Source organism: Erinaceus europaeus, chromosome 5 (genome assembly GCF_950295315.1).
Source record: "Erinaceus europaeus chromosome 5, mEriEur2.1, whole genome shotgun sequence".
Taxonomy (NCBI): domain Eukaryota; kingdom Metazoa; phylum Chordata; class Mammalia; order Eulipotyphla; family Erinaceidae; genus Erinaceus; species Erinaceus europaeus.
In genome coordinates this window covers 120302034-120326278 of record NC_080166.1, presented here as the reverse complement: position 1 = coordinate 120326278, position 24245 = coordinate 120302034, and the positions used below count along the sequence as shown (strand labels likewise).

Genomic DNA, 24245 nt, shown 5'->3' with positions numbered 1-24245 from the left:
CCAGGATGTTTCCTGAAGGTGGCATGTTGCTATGGCAATGAGTACATACCTGGAGAGTTTAAGAGGATGGTTTCACAGGATGTGCCCAGGGAATTATAGGCACAGCACTTCACCAGGAACCCTTTCACTGCCTCACTGATGTTCAGAGTACTACTAGAGACCCACCGTCCAAACACTTTCCTATTCGTGTTTGTACTCCAGACTCCTTCGGTGATCTCTTCAGTACAACTGAAAAGAAAGGAGACAGAAAAAGGACATAGGAGGGCTGTTGGGAGGTTGAAATTCAGGCTTTCTGTAAGCCAGATTACAGAAAGATTTATTTATTGTGGACTGGGAGGGATAGCTCAGCTAGGACAGTGCAGGTCTCACAAGATTGAGGTCCCTAGATTATGTGTACCAGAGTGGTAAGTTAGTCTTTCTCTCTTTCATATAAATCCCTCTCTATCTCATTTGAAATAAACAAAATAAATATATTTTTTTAAAATAGTTATTTATGAAAAGGAGGGAGAGAGAGAGACAGTGACAGCATCACTCTGGCATATGAGATGCCATCCTTTGTAAGTTCATCCATTACATCACCTCCCAGGATGCAAAAATATATCTTCTATCCTCCTTCTTATAGAAAGAATCTATCAAAATTTTAATGCCCATGTCCTGCTTACTTGGGAGACTTGTCTGAACATTTCTTCCAGGTCCAAGATGGTAAAGGGTAACCATCAGAGGAGCAAGATGCCTGACTTGCAGATGCCTCAGCTAGCACCTGAGGTTTCCCTGTGGAGAACAACATGTAAGACAACTGTATGCAGGAAGGTACTTTCCAGAAATAATTTCCTAGTTGGCTTTGTCTACACTGCCCATTTACTGCAGGCAGTTGGTGCTTTTGGGAGGATGTCTCATGTAGGATGATTCAAAGACTCTGGTTACTCCCTGCCTCTCCCCTGTTCTGTCACCTTTGTAGGTCCATTTCCCCCCCCCCCCCACCATCTGTTGTCCCTGTCTGTGGAGCACCACTTCCCCATGGCTATGATTATCCTCCTGGAGAGAGGTAAGGTATAGAGCTCTACCTGAGGTATACACATCAAAATGATGTTTAGCTTTGGGAGAAGTGTCTGTAGAAAGTCCAGTGAAATGTACTCATATATATATATATTTTTTTTTAATTTCTTTTTAAAATTTTTTTATTGTTGTAGTTATTGGACAGGACAGAGAGAAAAATTGAGAGAGGAGGGGAGACAGAGGGGGGAGAGAAAGACAGACACCTGCAGACCTGCTTCACCGCTTGTGAAGCGACTCCCCTGCAGGTGGGGAGCCGGGGGATCGAACTGGGATCCTTACGCCGGTCCTTGTGCTTTGTACCACCTGCGCTTAACCCGCTGTGCTACTGCCCAACTCCCAAAACGTACTCTTATATTTTTATAGACCAGAGTAGCAATAATTATCATACCAAACAAATGGCAGAAAATATAATTTCTGATCTTCAAGGTACTGTAGTAAAAAAAAGGAAAAAAAGCTACACCACTAAAACATATTCAGAGAAGTCATCAAATAAGTCACTTAATGTCAAAGAATAAATGACAAAAAAAAATATATATATATATATATGAGAGAGGATACAATAAAAAATCCAAAACACTTTAGTATACAAAAAGATTATGATAGGCAGTATTTCTTCTAAGTGACTACTTAGCTCTTCATGGTGACAGTTAATAAATTATAAAGGAGATGAATTTCTTCACAATTTTACTTACTTCTTATATTCAAGGTGAATATTTTTGTGAACTGGGCATCATCATTTTCTGCATGGAATATATATTCTCCTGGCTGGTGCTTATGGTTGCAAAACTTAGATATGCTGTTTGAAAAAGAATTCAGGATGATTAGCAAGATTGGCACAGAAGAGGCTGAAGTGAATGATGGTGTATGGGGAGGAGTCTTGCTCTACACAGTCACTTCCTTAAATCCAGTGGACAAGGAGTTGCCTAAATACTAGGCCTTTGCTATTCAAAGTGTGGTCCACAAAAAGGCCAGGTTAGCATTATTTTATCTAGATGGTTATTAGGAATGCACAATCTCAGGCCCTACTCCAAAGCAGACAAAAGCCCGGGCACACTGAAGACTGTAAGCACTGATCCCAGATAGGGCTCTTTAAAGAGACAGAAGGTGCCTATCCCTAGTGGTCTCTAGAGTTCTAGAGTCCAGATGAGTCCAGCTTCCCAAGAATGTGAAATAACCTCCGTCGTGGAGGAGTCCATAGCTACCCAGTTTCTTGAGATGATGACTCTCTGATGTTAATCCAAGGCAGGGCTTATGATCAACCCTTGATTTACTCAACAGTCAACAGTGATGAGAGCTCAAACTCACTGAGCTTATACAGAAACATTTGGGTAGTCTCAGCTGATTCTAGAACCTAGTGGGGTGTCCACTAACTACTTATCACACCTAACAAACTTGGCTTTGGGGATCCCACCATGCCTACCAAGCATCTGGGATGTTGGCTATTGTAATATGGATTTGAATAGTGCAGAAGTTGAGCAAGGGGGTTGAATATGCCTTCGTGCATTGAAGAAATAGAGGGAAACTTTGGATATACAATAAGGAAATTGGGGGGAATCCCCTTAAAACAGAAGAATAGGGTGGAGGGTAGATAGCATAATGGTTATGCAAACAGACTCTCCTGCCTGAGGCTACAGAGTTCCAGGTTCAATTCCCCATACATTGCTGAATAGTGCTCTGGTAAAAAAAAAAAAAAAAAAAAAAAAAAAAAGAAGACGGAAACTTAAGGTCTATTCAAAGACACAAAGCCATTAGGTCACATAGGTCTACACAGGCTACTAAGAATAAAAAACAAAAACAAAAACAAAAAATGAGGACTGGGCACCACATGGTAAAGTGGCACAGGAGATAAAGCTTTGAAAACTCCAACATGGAGTCCCGAGTTTGATTCCTAGCACTGAATATGATCTCTCTCACACACACCTCTCATAATGAACTAACTAAATAAAACAAATCTTTGGAAGAAAAGAGAGGAACAGGATAGAAATATAAGCAAGAGGACCTGGAGTAGAAGCTATCCTTAAGCTAGGAGTTATATACGATGTGCAAACTCCTAGAAAGTATGACTCATGTCTCCAAAGATGTTGTAATCCAAGTGGATAGACAGAACTTAGAAAAGCATAGAATTTAAAGATATAAATTGAAGGTCAATAGGAGAATAAAGAAGGAAGAGACCACTGTCGATGAGAAAAGTTCAGAGGGCTTCACAGAAATAAGACAAGCTAGAGATTCATGAATGAGTTGGTGTCAGTGTGAAGGCTGCCAGGGATGAAGCAAGTACCGACTTAAGACACAAGCCAGAACTCCTGGAGACACAATGGAGAGGAGTGGGGAAGCCGCCTGACTTAAGTAGTGAGGGCCAGCTGCTCAGGGAACCTAGAAAACAAGATTGATTTTTTTTTTAAGCCCTGATGGTAAAATCAGGAAGAATCTGGGACTGAGACAGCTCCCCCAGTTAGGCACATGACTTACCAAGTACAAAGCCCTGGGTTTGGATCAGACACTACAGGGGAGTACCACAGCATCAGTGGAAACTCCACAAATAGTACAGTAGTCCTGTGGTTGATGTCTCTCCTTTTCTCTATTTTTAAAAAATATTTATTTATTTATTCCCTTTTTGTTGCCCTTGTTGTTTGATTGTTGTAGTTATTATTGATGTCATTGTTGTTGGATAGGACAGAGAGAAATGGAGAGAGGAGGGGAAGACTGAGAGGAGAGTGAAAAATAAACATCCGCAGACCTGCTTCACCACTTGTGAAGCGACCCCCCTGCAGATGGGGAGCTGGGGGCTCGAACCAGGATACTTACGCAGGTCCTTGCACTTTGCGCCACCTGAACTTAACCTGCTGTGCTACCGCCCAACTCCCTCTTTGCTCTACTTTTATCTGATATAAAAAGAATGAAATCTTTCATCTTGGGAGCAGTGGAATGATAGATGTGTGAGGCCCAAGCATTGCAAAGATAAATAAGTAAATACATAAATAAATAGGAAGATCATGCTGTGGATTCTGAACAAGAGAGAGAGCTTTCATTCACTGTTATTTTGGACCGTGGCAACAGCAAGCAAGCCTAGAGGTAGTTGAGTAGTAAGACAAGGCATTCTTTCATTCATTCTGTTGTCTATGGTAGAGCTGATTTGGGGGAGGAATCACAGACATAACAGTGAGGAAGAAAAATTAGGTTGCTGTCCTCACAGAATTTACACTTGGTTGGGGGGAGGTGTGGATGAGTGAAAAAGAAGGGATGATCTAATGTGGGAAGTCCAACGAGACAAGTAAAAGTTCAGATGTGAGAATTCAGAGCTTGTCTAAGGCAGGGAAAATGAGAAAGAAGAGGGAAGGGCAAAGCCACGAGGCACTAGAACAAAGAAATAGGAGCAGCTGAGCTGGATGTGGAAGGCGCAGGAAAACTGACACCCAGGTCCAAGCTTCCAACCCATACTCAAGCAAGAGCCACAGCGGCTCCTGAGCGCTTCTTACCTGACACCAGCACCTGCAGACCATGGACAGTGGTGAGGTAAAGCTTCATGCAGCTAAAGGCTGAGCACCTAACAAGTTGTTTTGTTTTGCCATTTGCCTTGTTAACAAGAAGGCTGAAGAAGTGAGAAAGCTGAATTTCTCATCCTGACCTACTTCTGGATAACAGAATGAAAATGGCTGGTGAGGTGGAAGTGCTAGAAGGACTGGGGGAAAGGCCAAACTGTAACCTGAGGGAGACCAGTAAATACAGCTACATGCCATTTCCAGACATTAGAAAGGCAGAGTGTAAGTGGCCCAAAGAGAGAGAAAGAGAGATGTTAGTGGGATTCTAAAAGAAAAAAAATCTGATTCTTGCCAATCTCTTTGAACAAGAAGAGAAGGTCGAATAGAAAGCGGCATGGCTAGCCAAAAACACCAATTTCATTTTTAAAAAGAGATTATCAGTTATTTTCACTATTCCAGCCTTTAGGTTCATGGTTAGACAACAACTTGTTTGACTTTATATGTTAACTCTCTTTTCAGCCACCAGGTTCCAGATGCTACCATGATGCCAACCAGACTTCCCTGGACAGACGGCCCCACCAATGCTCGTAATCTTTCAGGTAGGAAACTGGCCGTGTAGACAGCCTGAACTCAAAAGCAAGCATCCAAGCTCTCCCTGTTTATGACAGTTAACCCTGGAAACAGCAACAATTGCATGGCTGAACCTTCTCTGGGGATCCCAAGGGGACTAACAATTAGGTGACTGGAAGAATCAAAGCTTCCAATTTAGTTCCCCAGGGTTTTCCTAAAAATGACTGAGTAGCATGAGACAAGCGATCAGGAAATCTGAGTTTACAGTGAAATAATGCCCTAGTGACCAAGATGATGTATCCTCATTAAAACTGTGAAAAAAGGGAGCCCTGGGCTGGGGGACAGCATAGTGGTTACACAAACAACTTCCTGCCTCAGATGCTGAGTTCCCAGGTTCAATAATGTACATAAACCGAAGCTGAGCAGTGCTCTGGTCAAACAAACAAAACCAGATAATCAGTGGAATAATATTTGGGCTGGGGGAGATAGCATATAGTTATGCAAAAAGACTTTCATGCCTGAGGCACCACCATCAACCAAAGCTGAGAAGTGCTCTGGAAAAAACATAATAGTAGTAGTAAAATAAAATAAAACATAGAAATAGATTAAAAGGGGGTAAAGTACCACAGTGCCATAAAAATACATGAACGTGCATGTGACTTTTCTCTTTTCCAGCTAGCCCCTAGAGGAGAGCGCTTGAGAAGGCAGACTCTTTTCTGTGGTGCAGAGAGGCATTTTACTATAAAGAGAGCTTTATGTAAAGCACGATGGATTATCAAAATCCCATCAGAATGCAGAGACTGATAAAGCCTGGACTGAGGAATCTAACAGTTTCTGAAACTGGAAAGCCTCTGAGTTAAGATGAGAGATGTCAGAAAACACCTGACCATCAGCCCCAAATTCTTCTCTTCCAATTACAGTTTGGGGCTGGGCGACTGTGGCCTGACTGGAGTTAAACTGGATCTGCTCACGTTTCTGTCCCTGATTTAATAACGATAGGAAGGGGTGGGAGAGTGGGGGCTAATGAGTGAGTTTCTACTATTTTACATAGTACCGTGCTCATTTTAATTTTTATTTCAGTGAAACTGACAAGCCTGGGCAACTATAACCACTGAAAACACAATAGCAAAACTCAGCATATCTTGTAAGTCGGCACACTTTTTTTTGTGTGTGGTCTCTGAGGCTTTAATGTTGTTCTGGAGTAAATTTTTCAGATAGAAGAGACAGAGAGTAAAAAAGACCAGAGCATCAAAGTGTCCTCCATTGTAGAGGGGTGGAGGGGGACAGGCTCAGACCTGAGTCATGCAAATGGATGGCAAAGGAGGTATGCTATCAGGTGAGCTATTTTGTCAGCCCAGGAGCCCCTTTCATTTTTAAGTAGCCAAGGCACATCTTGTATTTTTTCTTATACAATGGGCTTGAAAGCTTCATTCTTTTGAAATGAGTTGGTGGTAGCGGCAGACTAGGGATACAAGCCTGAAAGCCACAGCCTCTCTGAATCTGTTTTCACATCTGTCACATGACTACAGTTATAATGTTTACTTCATGGGGTGTGGGGGGGGGGGACAGAATTTGGCAATTTTTATTAAACAACTTTGTTTAAAGATCTTAGGATAGTGTCTAACACATAGTAAACACAATGTATCTGTCGGACTACTGTTCCCATGAGACATATCAAGCCTGTTAATCATTTTGAATAAAAAACAAATGCAGAAGCTTAACTCTGGGGCACACAAGTAAGAAAACACAGTAAGAGAAAAAGAAAGGTGATGAGGAAAACAAACTATATAAAGTCAATGCCCATCAGTAGGAGCTAGTTAAAATCAAATTTTCTAAAAAGTGATATGCTTTGCAGCCATTAAAATGAAAATATAAGTACACTCACTAACATAAAATGCTTTCTCTCTCTCCATAAATATATATATATATATATATATATATATTTTTTTTTTTTTGCCTCCAGGCTTATTGCTGGGGCTCAGTGCCTGCACTATGAATTTGCTGCTCCTGGCGGCCATCTTTTTTTACCCATTGTTGTTGTTGCTGTTGTTGTTGGATAGGACAGACAGTAATTGAGAAAGGAGAGAAAGACAAGAGGGGGAGAGAAAGACACCTACAGACCTGCTCACCGCTAGCAAAGCAACCCCCCTGCAGATAGGGAGCAAGGGGCTCGAACCGGGATCCTTAAGCCTGTCGTTTTGCAGGTCCTTGCACTTCGTACTATGTGCGCTCAATCCGGTGTGCTACCAACTGGCCTCCAGTCATAATATATTTTAAATGAAAATCAGGTTAGAAATGGCACAGTGAATGCCCTGTGTGTTAAACAAAGATCTGTATTTTTGTTTCTATCATGGTGGTGACATAGAAAAGGTCTAAAGTGGCCAGAAAGGTGGCTCAGTGATTAGAGCTTTGAACTTGAAAGCATGAGGTCTTAAGTTCTATCTCTGGCATCAGTGTGTTTATAATTAAGCCTAGAGAAATAGGAAATTGTGCAAACAAAATTAACAGGTGAGGGGCCGGATGGTGGTGCACCTGGTTGAGTGCACATGTTACAATGCACAAGGACCTAGGTTTGAACTCCCAGTCCCCACTTGCAGGGGGAAAGCTTTGTAAGTGGTGAAGCAGTGTTTTAGGTGTCTCTCTATATCACCACCTTTCTTCTTGATTTCTGGCTGTCTCTATACAATAAATAAAGATAGTAAAGAGTTTTTAAAAATTAACAGATGAAATACTTCAGAACCTTTTCTTAAGACCAGGATGTCAGGAGTGCTGGGAAGTTTCATCCCAGTGCAATGTAAACCCATAAAGACAAGCCCCAATCAACTCCAGTGTGATATTTTGAGGAAGTAAATTGGAGAAATGAAGCTCTGAAGGTGGGGAAGCTGAAAGGCTTCTGGCACACACTCCATGACCACACTAAAGCCTTTTCTAAAGTAGTGTTATTACATGAGTCTTTCAGTTACATATAAAAAAACTCAGGTCACTTTGCTTATGAAACTTTCCCCTGAACTGTGCTTAGAAGGCTAACTTCACAAACAAAACAATTCAATTAAACTGCAGAATCTAGGTAGTAGACAAATGATGGCCCCTGTTACTTCAGTTTACTAGTAATTTGAAGCTTTTCACAATAAAAAAAAAAGCTGAAAAGAACTTATATTAAAATGTAATATGCTACGCCTTCTCTTAACAGAGAGTTGGTGACATTAAAGCACTTGGAAGTGTCAAGAAATAATGGGCCAGGAGTACAACAGTGCTACTGCTGTGCAGCCCTGTGGTAGGGAGTCAACTTTCAGCATAAAAGCTATACTCTTAATTATCTAAAAAATGAATGCTTCAAATATGAAGAGAGGGTTGGGAAGATAGCCTAGCCTGGTAGAGTAATAACTTGCATACTTGAGGCCCCAGAAGCTGCAAGTCAATCCTTGGCACCTTATGCCAGAGCAGAGTGGAGCTCACATTCATATGAATTCCATCTATCTCTCTATCTCTCTCTCTCTATCTATCTATCTATCTATCTCTCCATTCTCCATTCAAATTCTCTTTTTTCTCATAGTAAGTCTTTTAAAAAATAAGTATTAATAGACTTGAACAAAAGAGGGTAGATGGTTCCATGCAAACCCCACACTGCAATTCTTTTTAAAAACACAATCAACAGTCAGTTACAAATTACTTTGGGGTTATGCACATCAATCATGAAACAAACACTGAGAACTATTAAGATGAAAAAGGAACTAAACTCTAACTATTTAGACTAGTGCTAGTCAATGGGAACATAATACAAGTCACATACTCAATTTAAAATTTTCAGTTAATCAGACACCTATCACAGGGAGATGGGAAATTCATTAACCACCTAATAATGTAAAACAATTTTAAAAAACCTACTCAGTCCCATTAAAAACCATAAAATATATTACTGAACCAGGCGGTGCTGCAGTTGGTTGAGCACACACAATACAATGTGCAGGGACCTGGTTCAAGCCCCTGGTCTGCACCTGAAGAGGAGAAGCTTCAGGAGTGGTGAAGCAGTGCTGCAGAAGTCTCTCTTCCCCACATCCTTCTTCCCTTCTCAATTTCTCTCCATCATATGAAATAAAGAAAGAAAGAAATTTAATTAAATAAAAACTAAGCAGGCTGGGAGGTGACATATCTGGTTAAGTACACTTAGTATCATGCACAAGGACCCAGGCTCAAGCCCCAGATCCCCACCTGCAGGGGTGAACACTTCATGAACAGTGAAGCAGGTCTGCAGGTATCTATCTTTCTCTATTCCTCTCGATCTCTCCCTCTCCTCTCAATTTCTCTGTCCTACCCAATAAAATAAAAGGGAGAAATAAATAAAAATAAAAAAGGAAACAATGACTCCCAGAAGGGGAGGAATGTTAGGGAGGATGACTAAAGGCACTGCAACTCAATTCCATCAGGACCCAGACAGAGAAGAGGAAAGTAGAAAATACATCCAGAAGTGTTAGTATGTGTAGCCATTACTTAAAACGAAAAAGAAAGCAGGATCATAGGAAAATCGGAGATATAGAGAGAGGGATAGATATAGATAGTTACAGAAATAATAGTCAAGCCATGTATATAAACCTTGAAAGAATCGCTGCTTCTAATGGAGGGAATGGGGACACAGAACTCTGGTGGTGGGAACAGTATGAAATTGTACCCCTGTTATTTTGTAATTTTTCAAGTCACCAAAAAAAAGTAAAGTAAATAAAATTCCACTTTACTGAATATGTCTATAATACTATCATTTAAACATATATTCAATAAAAAAATTACAATTGAGCTCATTTTTCATGTTTTTATAGTCTTTAAGTTTCCTAGCATGTATTTTATAGTTCCACCAACAAATACCAGCACATTTCAAGTTCTTAATAGTCACATGTTGCTGGGACTTGCTGTCTTGTACAGCACAAATGTATACCTGTAATAGGAATCACTGGAGAGTCTCATTAAAAGTGCAGAATTTGGGCACTTCACTCCAACCTTGGTTCAGCATGTCTGGAATGGCAGCCTGGAATCTACATTTCTAACATTTGTCCAATAGATTCCAAGAAGTTAGGGTATGGAGCACAGGTTGGAAAAAGATGACTTATTGTGGACCATATACCTTCCTGAGAGACAAGTTTCCCTCAGGCTTTCATAATTTAACCTGAGCCCACCTTATACAGACGCCATTATGAGATGAAGCTATGAGAAATAGTGCTGCTTTTGTTCTCTGAAGGGAGAATGCAGAGGGGGCCAGGTGATGGCACACCCTCTTAAGCACACGCATTACCATGCAGGAGGACCCAGGCTCAGGCCCTTTTGCAAAGGGATGCTTCATTAGTTGTAACGCAGGTCTGCATGTGTTTGTCTTTCTCTCCTCCTCTCTGCTTCAGTTTTTTTTTTAATGTTGTATTATTTAATCATTTTTAATGAGAGACAGAGAGAGTCACCAGAGCACTGCTCCGCTCTGGCTAATGGCTCTTGTCTCCCTCCCCCACCTTTCATTTCTCTCTGTCCTATCAAACTAAAAAATAAAATAAAATAAAAAGTGAAAAACAGCTGCTGGGAGTGATAGATTCACAGTGCTGGCACCAAGCTTCAGTGAAAACACTGAATGGAGATTTTCTTTCACAAAAAAAAAAAAGTCTTGAGTCTAGCTGGACAAGTCCCTGGTAGAATGGACTTTTCCACTAGCAATATTACTGAGCTATTTATGCATTTATTATTATTTTACTTGATGCACCTTACAGTAATGCTCTCCTGTTTTTCAGGGGTCTACTTCCTCAATTGTGCTGAATGAAACTCTATGTCCTACAGCAGGGAACTCTCCAGGAGGAAGTGACTAGCTGGTGACTCAGAAGCTACCACAGACTACTATGAGTCTGGTTTCCATGCTATGTGTGACACGACCTAAGCTGTCGATCAAAGTGGCATTATCCCCACGTCTGCCGCTTGTCCTCTGTCTCCATTGTTAACCCAGTAACACAGAAGCTGACAGTGGAAACGGCTCTTCCTAGGGCAGCAAGAAGAGCTATGCAGGGCTTGGTTGTCTCACCTGTACCCATCATCGAGGTCCCATTGCTCACAAGGAAAAGATTTTCGAGAGAAGGTCCATGAACATCTGATTTGTGGGTATGCTTGAAACCTGACAGAAAAGCAGAACTCTTCATACTGGTCAATCTCATAATTTTCACTTGATTTGGATGCATTTATAAATCCCTTTTCTGTGAGGGAAAAAAAAAAAAAAGAGGCAGTGATCACTGAGATAATGAGAGTGAGAAGATAAAATAAACATTTGCTCAGCCATCTAAAAACTCAGTTGTGGAGCCATATGACATATAGTGGTCATGCCAGCTCCACTCTCTTCCAGAGGAATGAATCAACAAACCAACAGATTTTTACCAGTAATGGTAAGAAGCCTACTCTGTACACACTCAACTCCCTTCCCACCTGCCAGTTTGGAAACCCTTGCTCCTTGTCAGAATATCTCAGCAACACACTCCACATGAAATGACCTTAGGACTCGAAAGGCCAATCTGGCCAGCGATATTCACAAAGTCTCCTTCTGGAACACTTCCCTATGAATTTAAGAAGGGAATCACTTAGGCCTGGCAAAACAGCTCACTTGAATAGCGCACTGCATTGCCATGCATACGACCCAGGTTTGAGCCTGGCCCCCACTGCATGGAATGAAGTTTGGATGCTATGGTCAGTCTATTCCTTTCTGCCTATCTCTATAAATATTGAGCTGTCAGAAAAGTCATGATATGTTTTTGCATACAAAATCATAGAAAAATATGTGATGACAATTTTGACAACCCAATAAATCAATCAATCAAAAAAAAAAAAAAAGAAAATCTCTTTGTTGCCTTCTGGTGTTTTCTGGTTTTCCAGGTTGACAGTTCCCACCCCACTGAGCTGACTGATGTGGGGTAATTTTCAAATCCCACAGAGCCAACCTCAACTTCCGTGCATCTGAGACCTTATCCAGGTCTCCCAGATAATGCCCACTGCTCTTTCTATGTTGAGGATAAGCACTGATTAAATGACTAGTGTGTTCCAGGCTCTTTGCCAGGTCCTGAGGCCCCAAGGGTATTGGGGATTTATTCTACTCAAAGAGAGATCTCAACTAACAGATGATTACATTAAAATCAGTGAGTCCAAGGAGTGGTTTTCAGCTGGACAGTGATTAGCTGGGAAGGAGGGCAGTGGGCAGCTTGTATTTGTAAAACTATTCTGTTTCAGCTGCTTCCTCAACTTTTCCTTATGAACACTACACTGAAGTTGGGATTTGTAGTGTCTGCCTTACATCTCACACAAAAATAACTAAAACTGAAAACAATGAGTGCACAGGCAGTCTGCATTACCTAGGATGGTGACCAAAGCTGATTTACTGGGGTGTTCTGAAGAGGAACAAGTGTAATATCCGGTGTCATTTCTTCCCACTGATGATACAAAAGCAAACAGAATCCGTATCATAGTTCTGTTTGTGGAATAGGTACTCATCTCAAAGTAGCTGCCCTAGATTTTGATAAAACAGAGTTTGCATTTAATGACTTCAACCTGGACTATTAAGTTCACTGTTCCCCACATTTTTAGAACACAAACGCACAGCTTACCTCCTGCAGGACTTTGTTCTCCAGCTCCCAGCTGAGGCCGAAGCGATAGTTGACATAAACAGCTTTGCACCTTATCCATAAGGGCTCCCCTACTTTAAGAAATAGCTGTGGCAGTGTGGTTTGAGGACTTTTATTGAGATCTGGAAGAGAGAAACCATCTAGAGTAAGGAAACTGATCCTCCACTCCCATCACAAAATAAAACTCCTAACATTCTTTTTTTAAGTGAAACTGGGCCCCCAAAAGACTGGGTTTAGTAGTCTGATTAAGCCTTAGGGAGTGGGGAGTAGGAAGACCAGAGATTACTAAATTAGGGTGAATTTAACTCCAGCAGTGAATAGAATAAAGCTGAATCTGTAAAAATAAATAAATAAATAAAGGGGGGGAGCTTTATGTACACAAATCTCCATCCCCTTTCTGATGGTCTTGTCAGAACAATAAAGAATAATAATTACTTTTTAAAAATTTTGTTCATTTATTGGATAGAGACAGACAGAAATTGAGAGGAAGAGGGAATAGAGAGAGAGAGAGAGATTCCTGCAACACTGCTTCACCACTCATGAAGCTTTCTCCCTGCAGATGGGGACCAGGGGCTGCAACCTGGGTCCTTCTCATTGTAACACATGCACTCGACCAGGTGTGCCACCACCCGGCCACCCAATAAGGAATAATTGAAGTGTTCCAGGAGATGGTGCAACGGGTAAGGCATTGGACTCTCAAACATGAGCTCCTGAGTTCAAGCCCCTGCAGCACATGAACCAGAGTGATGTCTGGTTCCTTTTCTCTCCTATCTTTCTTATAAATAAATAAAATCTTTTTTTAAAAAAACTAAAAAATAAATTAAAAAAAGGATAATTAGGGGAGTCGGGCTGTAGCACAGCAGGTTAAGCGCAGGTGGCGCTAAGCTCAAGGACCGGCGTCAGGATCCCGGTTCGAGCCCCCGGCTCCCCACCTGCAGGGGAGTCGCTTCACAGGCGGTGAAGCAGGTCTGCAGGTATCTGTCTTTCTCTCCCCCTCTCTGTCTTCCCCTCCTCTCTCCATTTCTCTCTGTCCTATCCAACAACGACATCAATAATAACTACAACAATAAAACAACAAGGGCAACAAAAGGGAATAAATAAAATTTTAAAAAAAGGATAATTAAACCAATTATGAGGGGCCTGGCAGTGGAACACCTGGTTGAGTGCACACCTCACCATGTACAAGGACCATGTGCAAGTTCAAGCCCCTGCTCCCCACCTGCCAGGGGAAGCTTCATGAGCAGTAAAGCAGTGCTGCAAGTGTCTCTTTTCTTTCTTCCTTCATTCCTTTCTTTCTCCCTTGCCCCTCCCAATTTCTCTCTGTCCTATTAAATTAAAAATGAATGAATTAATTAATAAACAAAAAACAATTATGGACTTGTTCTAGGAGAAAGTTTGAAGAGCTCGGGTCGTAAAGGTGGGACAATCTGGAGGGTTCTGACCCTCCTTAATAGTCCCCAAATCTAGCTTTTGGCTTCTTCCACCTCCATTCTCACCAGTATAAAAGGCTGACCCCTCTTGGAGAGAGGGAGGGTGACTGGAGTCAACACAACTCAGCCTCTGACAGTGGTCTCCAAGGTGATAAAGCAAAATTCCTCTCATGCAAAAACTGACGTGAGAGAGTGTGACTTTGTGACACCAGGCAGTGGGCTGCCATTTAACTTCAAGGGTTTAATGTCACTGCAGAAGTCACCAATCACTTTAGTGAAAGGACCTATTCTTAGATTAACTGCTCTTTAATGAGAAATAGCAATTTCTAGAACCCATAATATCACACCTAAAATGGTGTAAAGGAACTATAGTCACCCCTCAGTACCCACGAGGGACTGGTACCCATGAGTCCACCAAAACCCATGGATGCTCAAGTTCCTTATATAAATGGTATAGACCTGGCATATAACCAGTGCACACCTCCTGTATACTTTAAATTTCCTCAATCTTGCCTGCAGTACCTAGTATAGTATTAACATAAATGTCAATAGATGCTGTACTGTAGTATTTAAAGAATTGCTTCTGAATTAGGTAAGCAGTCATGGTTTGTTCCACATTTCAAAAGAACAATCACTGAGAATGGGAGGACACAGTATTATGGTCTTACCTATTGTGAACAGCTTGGTACATTCCCTGCCCAGCTCATTTCTTGCACAGCACCTTATGTCTGTTTCAAACAATTCACGAAACACCTTTTGCTCCTTTGTGACAACAACTGGGTTTTCCCCTTTACAGCTGCAATTAGAAAATAAATATATTTTGATGAATCATGATTTAAAATTACAACTGAATACTCAGATGATGAGCAAAATCAATAGCTTTAGAGTCTGCTTCTGAGTGCAAAGAAAAGAACTGGTCAAAAAGTAAGCAAACGGGGGTCAGGTGGTAGTGCAGTGGGTTAAGCACACGTGGCATGAAGCACAAGGACCTGCATAAGGATCCGGGTTCAAGCCCCCAGCTCCCCACCTGCAGGGGAGTCACTTCGCAAGTGGTGAAGCAGGTCTGCAGTGTCTGTCTTTCTCTCTCCCTCTCTGTCTTCCCCCCCCTCCATTTCTCTCTGTCCTATCCAACAACGACAACATCATCAACAACAATAACTACTACAACAATAAAACAACAAAGGCAACAAAAGGGAAAATAAATTTAAAAAAAAACATTAAAAAAAGTAAAAACCCAAATTCAGGGTTTCAGTCAAACTTACACAGAGGGGAAAGAGGTGCATCAGTACAAGTACGAAAGCCTCCAGCCCTTTGAGTCAAGTGCTTTAATGTCCATAGGCAAGAAAAGAGGGAAGTCCAAAAGAAAGTCCAGCTTTCCTTGCCTTTTTGTTCTCTTCGATCCCGCAGACGATGCCCACTCACATTGGTAAAGGTGATTCTCTTTACTCATCCTCCACTGATTTAAATACTCATCTCTCCCAGAAACATACTCACAAACACACTCAGAAATAACATTTTCCTAGCTAGCTGAACATCCCTTAGCTCACCAGTTTGGCACATACAGTTAGCTATCATAATAACCCGGTACCCCATAAACTCAGTCACTGGACTAACAGTTCCTGAAATGATCCAAAAGACACTTAGCTAGGGAATGCCTGCATCTTCAGTCCTCTGAGCAAACAGACATACAGACAAATACACACACACACACACACACACACACACACACACACACACACACACTTCCTAAAGGAACTCTGGCTGATAACTTTGGCAGTTAACTCTTGAGCTGAACAATTAGAATAGAGAGTTACATAATAAAACATCACACAACTGTTTTTAGGAGCTTTCTATTTGTTGTTGGAGGTGTTTTTAATCTTTCTTTTATTTATTGGATAGAGACAGCCAAAAATCAAGAGGGAAGGGGGTGGTAGAGAGGGAGAAAGACAGAGACACCTGCAACACTACTTCACAACTTGCAGTTTTCCCCCTGCAAGTGGGGACCAGGGGCTCAAACCTGGGCCCTTGCACATTGTGACATGTGCACTCAACCAGCTGCGCCACCATCTAGCCCCCATGTTAGTTGTTTAATGGGAAAGAAAAGAAGAACTGAGAAAGAAGACAGAAAGGAGGAAGAGAAGAGAGACATGGAAAAGTTAGATTAGATTTACTACTATTTAGCAAAGAAGGTTTCTTCATCTTTAAAGTACAGAAGAAAACAACTAGTAAGATTAAAGCTCAAGTTGTAAAAGTCTCCAGAGTCCCCAGAGCTATGAGAGAATTGAGGTGTCACTCAAGAGGGAAGTCAGGAAGTCAGTTATATTTCAGAATTTGCTGGGGCTTCTACCCCTCCAAGTCTTGGCCCATTAAATAACATCTCACATACCAGGGTGGGCAGTGGGGCATCCCATGGAGCTTATGTGTTACTGTGCTCAAGAACCCAGGTTCAAGTCCCCAGTTCCCACCTGTAGGATGGAATTCCAGCTTCACTAGCAGTGAAGCAAAGCTGACGTCTCTCTTTCTCTCTTCTTTTTATCTCTATCTCATAAATAATTTTTAAAAATTCAAATAGCATCTCAAATATCTAGGTATAGCTTTATGCAAAGTTCTTATTTTTAAGTATTTTTTATTTTATCGATGTAACACTGGTTTACATTATAAAATTTTAGGAGCAGACTGTGGAGATAGCATAATGACTTTCATGCCTCAGGCACCAAAGATCTGAGGTTCACTCCCCAGCACCATCATAGTCAGAGCTGAACAGTGCCCTGCAAAAGAAAAGATCAAAGGAGTACTGCTTCACACCCGTATATGTGTGTGCATTAACTACCATACCTACACTCTCTGTGTCTTACCCTGAATGGAATGCCCCACCAATCTACCCTCTGTCTTTCGGGCCTCCTTTTCCCTTTAGTAACCTCCATAGTCTGCACAGTCTAAGAGTCAGCTTGGAGATGTCTTTTTGCCAGTTCGTTTGTTTTAGTTATCAGTATTTCACACATGAGTGAAACACTCTGTTCTTCTCTTTTACTTCATCTCTCAGCATAGTCATCTCCAATTCCATTCATTTTGTACTGAATAGCACAGTGTCATCATTCTCAATAGTCTAGTGCATAATTTTCTGTTTCTGTACCATTCCTCAGGGCTTTCTTACTATTATGAGGCAACTATAATGAGGTTCATTGCAGAGATTTGGGGAAAACCCAAGGCAAAAAATGTTCAATTGCCCATCTTCCTCCCGTGTTGGGCTGGCACCCTTGCTGCTTTGCAGGCTCGCTTTGTCCTCTGCTCACAGCACACAGAGCTGGAGTCGTATTCACAGCATTGTAACCCAGCATTTTACTTTCTCCCACTATCCAGTCATGTGTCTTAGTACATACTGTTTTCTGAATTTAATCAATTCAAACTGCATGAACTGTTGCTTTGCCACACAGCAAACTGAAAGCAAGCGTTTACAGAGTACAGCACCTACGGGCCACGGTGCTAGTCTTGGAACCTGCTGTGTGTCATTATCTAGTTACTCTAGAACTCCTGTAAGGTAAGCAGTTTCGTTATTCTAGAACTCCCGTAAGGTAAGCAGTTTCATTATTCTAGAACTCCCGTAAGGTAAGCAGTTTAGCCTTTCCTTTCTCACAAGGCAAGAAGAGGTTTGCTAACTCATCCAAAGTCACACACGTAGTAAGCAAACTAGGATCCAAGCCTGGGCTACATACTATATCCTTAAATAACACTCTTCAACTACATTTCCAGATCAATAGGATAATCACAAATAAAGATTTATTTCCTTTTTTTAAAATTTTAAAAATTTATTTATTTATTCCCTTTTGTTGCCCTTGTTTTATTGTTGTAGTTATTATTGTTATTGTTGATGTCGTCGTTGTTGGATAGGACAGAGAGAAATGGAGAGGAGGGGAAGACAGAGAGAGGGAGAGAAAGACAGATACCTGCAGACCTGCTTCACCGCCTGTGAAGCGACTCTCCTGCAGGTGGGGAGCCGGGAGCTCGAACCGGGATCCTTAGGCCGGTCCTTGCGCTTTGTGCCACGTGCGCGTAACCCGCTGTGCTACCACCCGACTCCCAAAAGATTCATTTCTTACTTACAGGTTATTGTATGCTAGAAATAATTATTTTCATTTTCCCCTCCCCCAACCAAATGCTATGGAGCCAACAGTCCTGGAACTGAGTGCTTTTGTTTGTGTAGTGAGATGGCCAGGGAGGGTAGCTGGGCAGTGGCTCACTCACTAGAGTGCACACATTATAGTGAGCAAGGACTCAGGTTCAAGTCCCTGGTCCTCATTTGCAGGGGGGGAAGCTTCAAGAGTGGTGAAGCAGTGCTGCAGGTGTCTCTCTGTTTTTCTCCCTCTCCCCTCCTCCAGCTCAATTTCTCTCTGTCCTAAACAAATAAATAAATATTTTTTAAATGTCCAGGGAGGTCCCTGCAGTTGAGTGACAAGAGATCTGAGGAGTTCCAAAATGCCACTTGACAAAACCATCCCCCTGGCCTCCTAGGAAGTCTTGATTAGTCATTCTTAAGCAAAGTTTCTTGTGAAGATGGTGGCAATAAATTGCACATACAATATAATGACAACTAGGTTAGGAAAAAAGCAAAAATAGTATTAGTGGTTATCCATGCATTTCATACCTTTCACTCTGTGAGTCACAGAACAGCCATTCCACTGTAGGTTCTGGAATGCTCTCAGATATGCAGATAAGGGCATCCTGATTTTCCATTTTTTTAAAGTAAGGTTTCCTTAGTGTGTAAAGCAGTGTATCTAGAACATAATAAATTATTAACATTTTAATATTTAAAAACAATTATCGGGGAGTCGGGCTGTAGCGAGCGCAGCGGGTTAAGCGCAGGTGGCGCAAAGCACAAGGACCAGCATAGGGATCCCGGTTCGAACCTCGGCTCCCCACCTGCAGGGGCGTCGCTTCACAGGCGGTGAAGCAGGTCTGCAGGTGTCTATCTTTCTCTCCTCCTCTCTGTCTTCCCCTCCTCTCTCCATTTCTCTCTGTCCTATCCAACAACGACAACAACAATAATAACTACAACAATAAAACAAGGGCAACAAAAGGGAATAAATAAATAAATATTAAAAAAATTATCTTAGCAGTCCTCTCAAAGAATGCTACATCAAGGAGGGGAGACAGCACGATGATTATCCAAAGACTTTTTATGCCTGACTCTTTGAGGTCCTACGTTCAATCCCTGGACCACTGTAAGGTGAAGCTAAGCAGTGGTCTGGTATAAACAATTTCATTACTAAAAAAAGATAATCTTTTATAACACAGCATGGCTTTCCGTACCCTTTCAGATATATATTAATATAGCCCCTCCACATCAATATATTAAACTAAACTCTGGCTGAAATACCAACTCTAACATTTATGTCTTAGCCATTTTTGATATTTCACAAATTCAGACTAATAAAGTCACTGAAATTGAAACCAAATATAAATATCCATGTGCATAGGAATAAGAAAAATTTGAGATAGTATGAAGTTTAAAACTTATATAATATAAGCTCCAACTTCTTAAAATTTTATCTGGGACCAAGCAGAGATAAACTGTTTTAATTTTATTTTTATTACCCTTATTTATTTATTTATTTATTTATTTATTGGATAAAGACAGTCAGAAATTATGAGGAGAGAGGAAGAGAGGCAAAGAGACACCAGCAACACTGCTTCACCAGTCACAAAACTTTCCCCCTGCAGATGGGGACCAGGGGTTCAAATCCAGGTCCTCGTACATTCAACCAGGTGTACCCCTTAACTTCATTTTTTTTAAAACAATAGATTTATTGGGAGTCGGGCTGTAGCGAGCGCAGCGGGTTAAGCGCAGGTGGCGCAAAGCACAAGGACCGGCATAAGGATCCCGGTTCGAACCCCGGCTCCCCACCTGCAGGGGAGTCGCTTCACAGGCGGTGAAGCAGGTCTGCAGGTGTCTATCTTTCTCTCCTCCTCTCTGTCTTCCCCTCCTCTCTCCATTTCTCTCTGTCCTATCCAACAACGACAACAACAATAATAACTACAACAATAAAACAACAAGGGCAACAAAAGGGAATAAATAAATAAAGTAAATATTAAAAAAATTTTTCAATAAAAAAGATTTATTTATGTATTCATGAAGAAGAGAGAGAGAAGGAGAGAGAGAGAGATGGAACTAAAGCATCGCTCTGGCACAATAAGGCTCTGGGGAATCAACTTTGGGACCTCATATTTGCAAATCCTGTGCTCAGTCATTGAGCTATCTCTCTGCCTGGGAGATACACTGATTCAGAAATACAGAAACACAAAAGGATGGAGTTGGAATTAGCATAGAATTGAAAGGTCCAGTGCAACCTCCTATTCATGAATACCCACACTTTACCCTTTTTCTCAGTTGCCACTGTCCACAGTGCTTAACAAACTTCCTGCCTACTTCTGCCTGGACCATTCTGGGAGATTGACATATTTTTTTCATTTATTCTTTTCTCTCTAAAGACAATTTCTTGGAGTCAGGTGCTGGCACACTCTGTAGAGCACACATGTTACCTGCAAGGACGCAGGTTCACGCCCCCAATTACTATTTTCCCCTTCAGTAGGGGAAACATCACAAGCAGTAGAACATTGCTAAACTGTGTGTGTGTGTGTGTGTGTGTGTGTGTGTGTATTTCCCTATAACCCGTTTCTCTCTAATTTTCTCTCTGTCTCAAAAAAAAAGTTTCTTTATACTGAATTCAATATCCTTCCTTAAAAATAATTTTGTTTCCCCCACACCTATGGACATCTACTCTTTGACAAAGGAGCTCAGACTATTAAATGGAGAAAGCAGAGTCTCTTTAACAAATGGTGTTGGAATAAATGGGTTGAAACATGCAGAAGAATGAAACTGAACCACTGTATTTCACCAAATACAAAAGTAAATTCCAAGTGGATCAAGAACTTGGATGTTAGACCACAAACTATCAGATACTTAGAAGAAAATATTGGCAGAACTCTTTTCTGCATAAATTTTAAAGACATCTTCAATGAAACGAATCCAATTACAAAGAAGACTAAGGCAAATATAAACCTATGGGATTACATCAAATTAAAAAGCTTCTTCACAGCAAAAGAAACCACTACCCAAACCAAGAGACCCCTCACAGAATGGGAGAAGATCTTTACATGCCATACATCAGACAAGAGTTTAATAACCAACATATATCAAGAGCTTGCCACACTCAACAACAAGACAACAAGTAACCCCATCCAAAATGGAGGGAGGACATGGACAAAATATTCACCACAGAAGAGATCCAAAGGCTGAGAAACACATGAAAAAATGCTCCAAGTCTCTGATTGTCAGAGAAATGCAAATAAAGACAACAACGAGATACCACTTCACTCCTGTGAGAATGTCATACATCAGAAAAGGTAACAGCAGCAAATGCTGGAGAGGGTGTGGGGTCAAAGGAACCCTCCTACACTGCTGGTGGGAATGTCAATTGGTCCAACCTCTGTGGAGAACAGTCTAGAGAACTCTCAGAAGGCTAGAAATGGACCTACCCTATGATCCTACAATTCCTCTCCTGGGGATATAGCCTAAGGAACCCAACATATCCATCCAAAAAGATCTGTGTACACATATGTTCTTGGCAGCACAATTTGTAACAGCCAAAACCTGGAAGCAACCCAAGTGTCCAACAACAGATGAGTGGCTGAGCAAGTTATGGTATATATACACAATGGAATACTACTCAGCTGTAAAAAATGGTGACTTCACTGTTTTCAGCCGATGTTGGATGGACCTTGAAAAATTCATGTTAAGTGAAATCAGTCAGAAACAGAAGGATGACTATAGGATGATCTCACTCTCAGGCAGAAGTTGAAAAACAAGATCAGAAGAAAAAAAAAAAAAGTAGAACCTGAAATGGATTGGCGTATCGCCCCAAAGTAAAAGACTCTGGTGTGGCCCCACCTGCAGGGGAGTCACTTCACAGGCAGTGAAGCAGGTCTGCAGGTGTCTATCTTTCTCTCCTCCTCTCTGTCTTCCCCTCCCTCTCTCCATTTCTCTCTGTCCTATCCAACAACAACAATAATAACTACAACAATAAAACAACAAGGGCAACAAAAGTGAAAAAATAGATAAAATAAATATAAAAAAATTAAAAAAAAAAAAGACTCTGGGGTGGGAGGGTGGGGAGAATACAGGTCCTAGAAGGATGACAGAGGACCTAGTAGGGGAATGTTATACATGTACAAACTATTGTACTTACTGTTGAATGTAAAAAATTAATTCCCCAATAAAAAAAAGAAAAAAATTAATTTTGTTTAAAAAATATATATTCTACCAAACAATGTGATTATAGCAATAACTATCTATTGTTTTCTTGAACTCTAAGACTTATAAGTCTTATAGTCTTCCACTATAGAGCCTATATTTCCCCCAGTCCTGGAACCTTACAGTGGGGCACACTTTCCTACATGCTTCTCTCAATTCATATCAAATAATATTGCATCCGCCGATCCCAACCTCATCAACGCAACGAGTACCACCTCAGCATGCTTCACTTCAGACTGTGTCCAGAGGCTTCAGGTGTGGAATGACAACCCTTCAGCTTCATTACTCGGGTGAGACCTTTCCTTTCATAGTATGCTCTAATTCCATTCCAGGCAGTTCACTTCCTAACAAAGTCCCAAAACCTAGATATAGACTGGTCCCGTGAGATAGAGCCCATGTTCACACGTATCCACAAACTAGGGCAAAATATATACCTGAAAGCAAAAGTCTGCAGTGAGTACCCCCAACACTTCATCTGCACTATTCCAGCCTTTAGGCTCATGATTGTTCAACAGTTTGTTTGGTTTTGTATGTTAACTCTTTTCAGCCACCAGGTTCCAGATGCCAGCATGATGCCAACCAGACTTCCCTGGACAGACAACCCCACCAATGTGTCCTGGAGCTCCACTACCCCAGAGACCCACCCTACTAGGGAAAGAGAGAGGCAGACTGGGAGTATGGATCGACCTGTCAACGCCCATGTTCAGCGGGGAAGCAACTACAGAAGCCAGACCTTCCACCTTCTACACCCCACAATGACCTTGGGTCCATACTCCCAGTGGGATAAAGAATAGGAAAGCTATCAGGGAAGGGGATGGGATATGGAGATCTGGTGGTGGGAATTGTGTGGAGTTGTACCCCTCTAGTCCTATGGTTTTGTTAATGTCTCCTTTTTAAAATAAATAAATAAAAATAATAAATAAATAAAAAGAAAAGTAACTCACTAATATATATATATTCAAATCCAGACCCCTTACAATTAGAGGAAGCTTGGGTGCTCTAGTATCTGTCTCTTTGTCCCTGTTTCAGTATCTTTCTGTCTAAAAAAAAAAAAGATCCATAATGATGAAGGCCCAGTGATGACAAAGAAATACTATTTACTTATACAAAAAATATAAAGTGCAAATTTTGAAACATAGTAATAAAAACAAATATCCATGGACCCATATTCTAATGTAATAGAGTGTTAATAAAATACTTTGTGCTTCTTGTTTCAATCCTATGTAAAATTTATCCTGAATTTTTTGATTTGTGCTTTTAAAAATGTACTTGTTATAGAAATCTGTTCCTAAACAATACATTCATTTGCTTTGCTTTTTTTTAAAGATATTTATTTATTTATTCCCTTTTGTTGCCCTTGTTTTATTGTTGTAGTTATTATTGTTATTGTTGGATAGGACATAGAGAAATAGAGAGAGGAAGGGAAGACAGAGAGGGGGAGTGAAAGAGAGACACTTGCAGATCTAGTTTGACTCCCCTGCAGGTGGGGAAATGGGGGCTCGAACAGGAATCCTTATGCAGGTCCTTGCGTTTTGCACCACCTGCACTTAACCCACTGTGCTACCGCCTGACTCCCTTGTTTTGCTTTTAAGCTTCAAGATAATGTATCATAGGCTGATGAGACAGTGCTGTAGCAGCACATCAAGCTTATATGCCTGAGGCCCCAGAGGTCCCAGGTTCTATTCCTGACACCACTAAATGTAATAGCTGAGCAGTGTTCTGGTTTCTCTGTCTCATGAAAAAAAAAAGAATATATATATATTTAAATATGGTT

General features: G+C 41.1%; 1 protein-coding gene across 2 annotated transcripts in view; it reads right to left on the bottom strand.

Annotated features, from left to right (window-relative positions):
* Positions 1–24245, bottom strand: part of FLT3 (fms related receptor tyrosine kinase 3) — a 114806-nt gene that overhangs the window by 25020 nt on the left and 65541 nt on the right. Inside the window, exons 5-12 of one of the 2 annotated variants that reach the window (XM_007522389.3) lie at positions 18806–18935; positions 14832–14959; positions 12716–12855; positions 12464–12617; positions 11152–11320; positions 1749–1852; positions 663–771; positions 50–228 (exon numbers count right to left, since the gene is read on the bottom strand). In XM_007522389.3, coding sequence (XP_007522451.1) covers positions 50–228; positions 663–771; positions 1749–1852; positions 11152–11320; positions 12464–12617; positions 12716–12855; positions 14832–14959; positions 18806–18935 — 1113 coding nt within the window. Of the gene's footprint in view, positions 1–49; positions 229–662; positions 772–1748; positions 1853–11151; positions 11321–12463; positions 12618–12715; positions 12856–14831; positions 14960–17543; positions 17609–18805; positions 18936–24245 lie in introns of those variants that run through there. The other variant, XM_060191689.1, reaches the window with a different exon arrangement.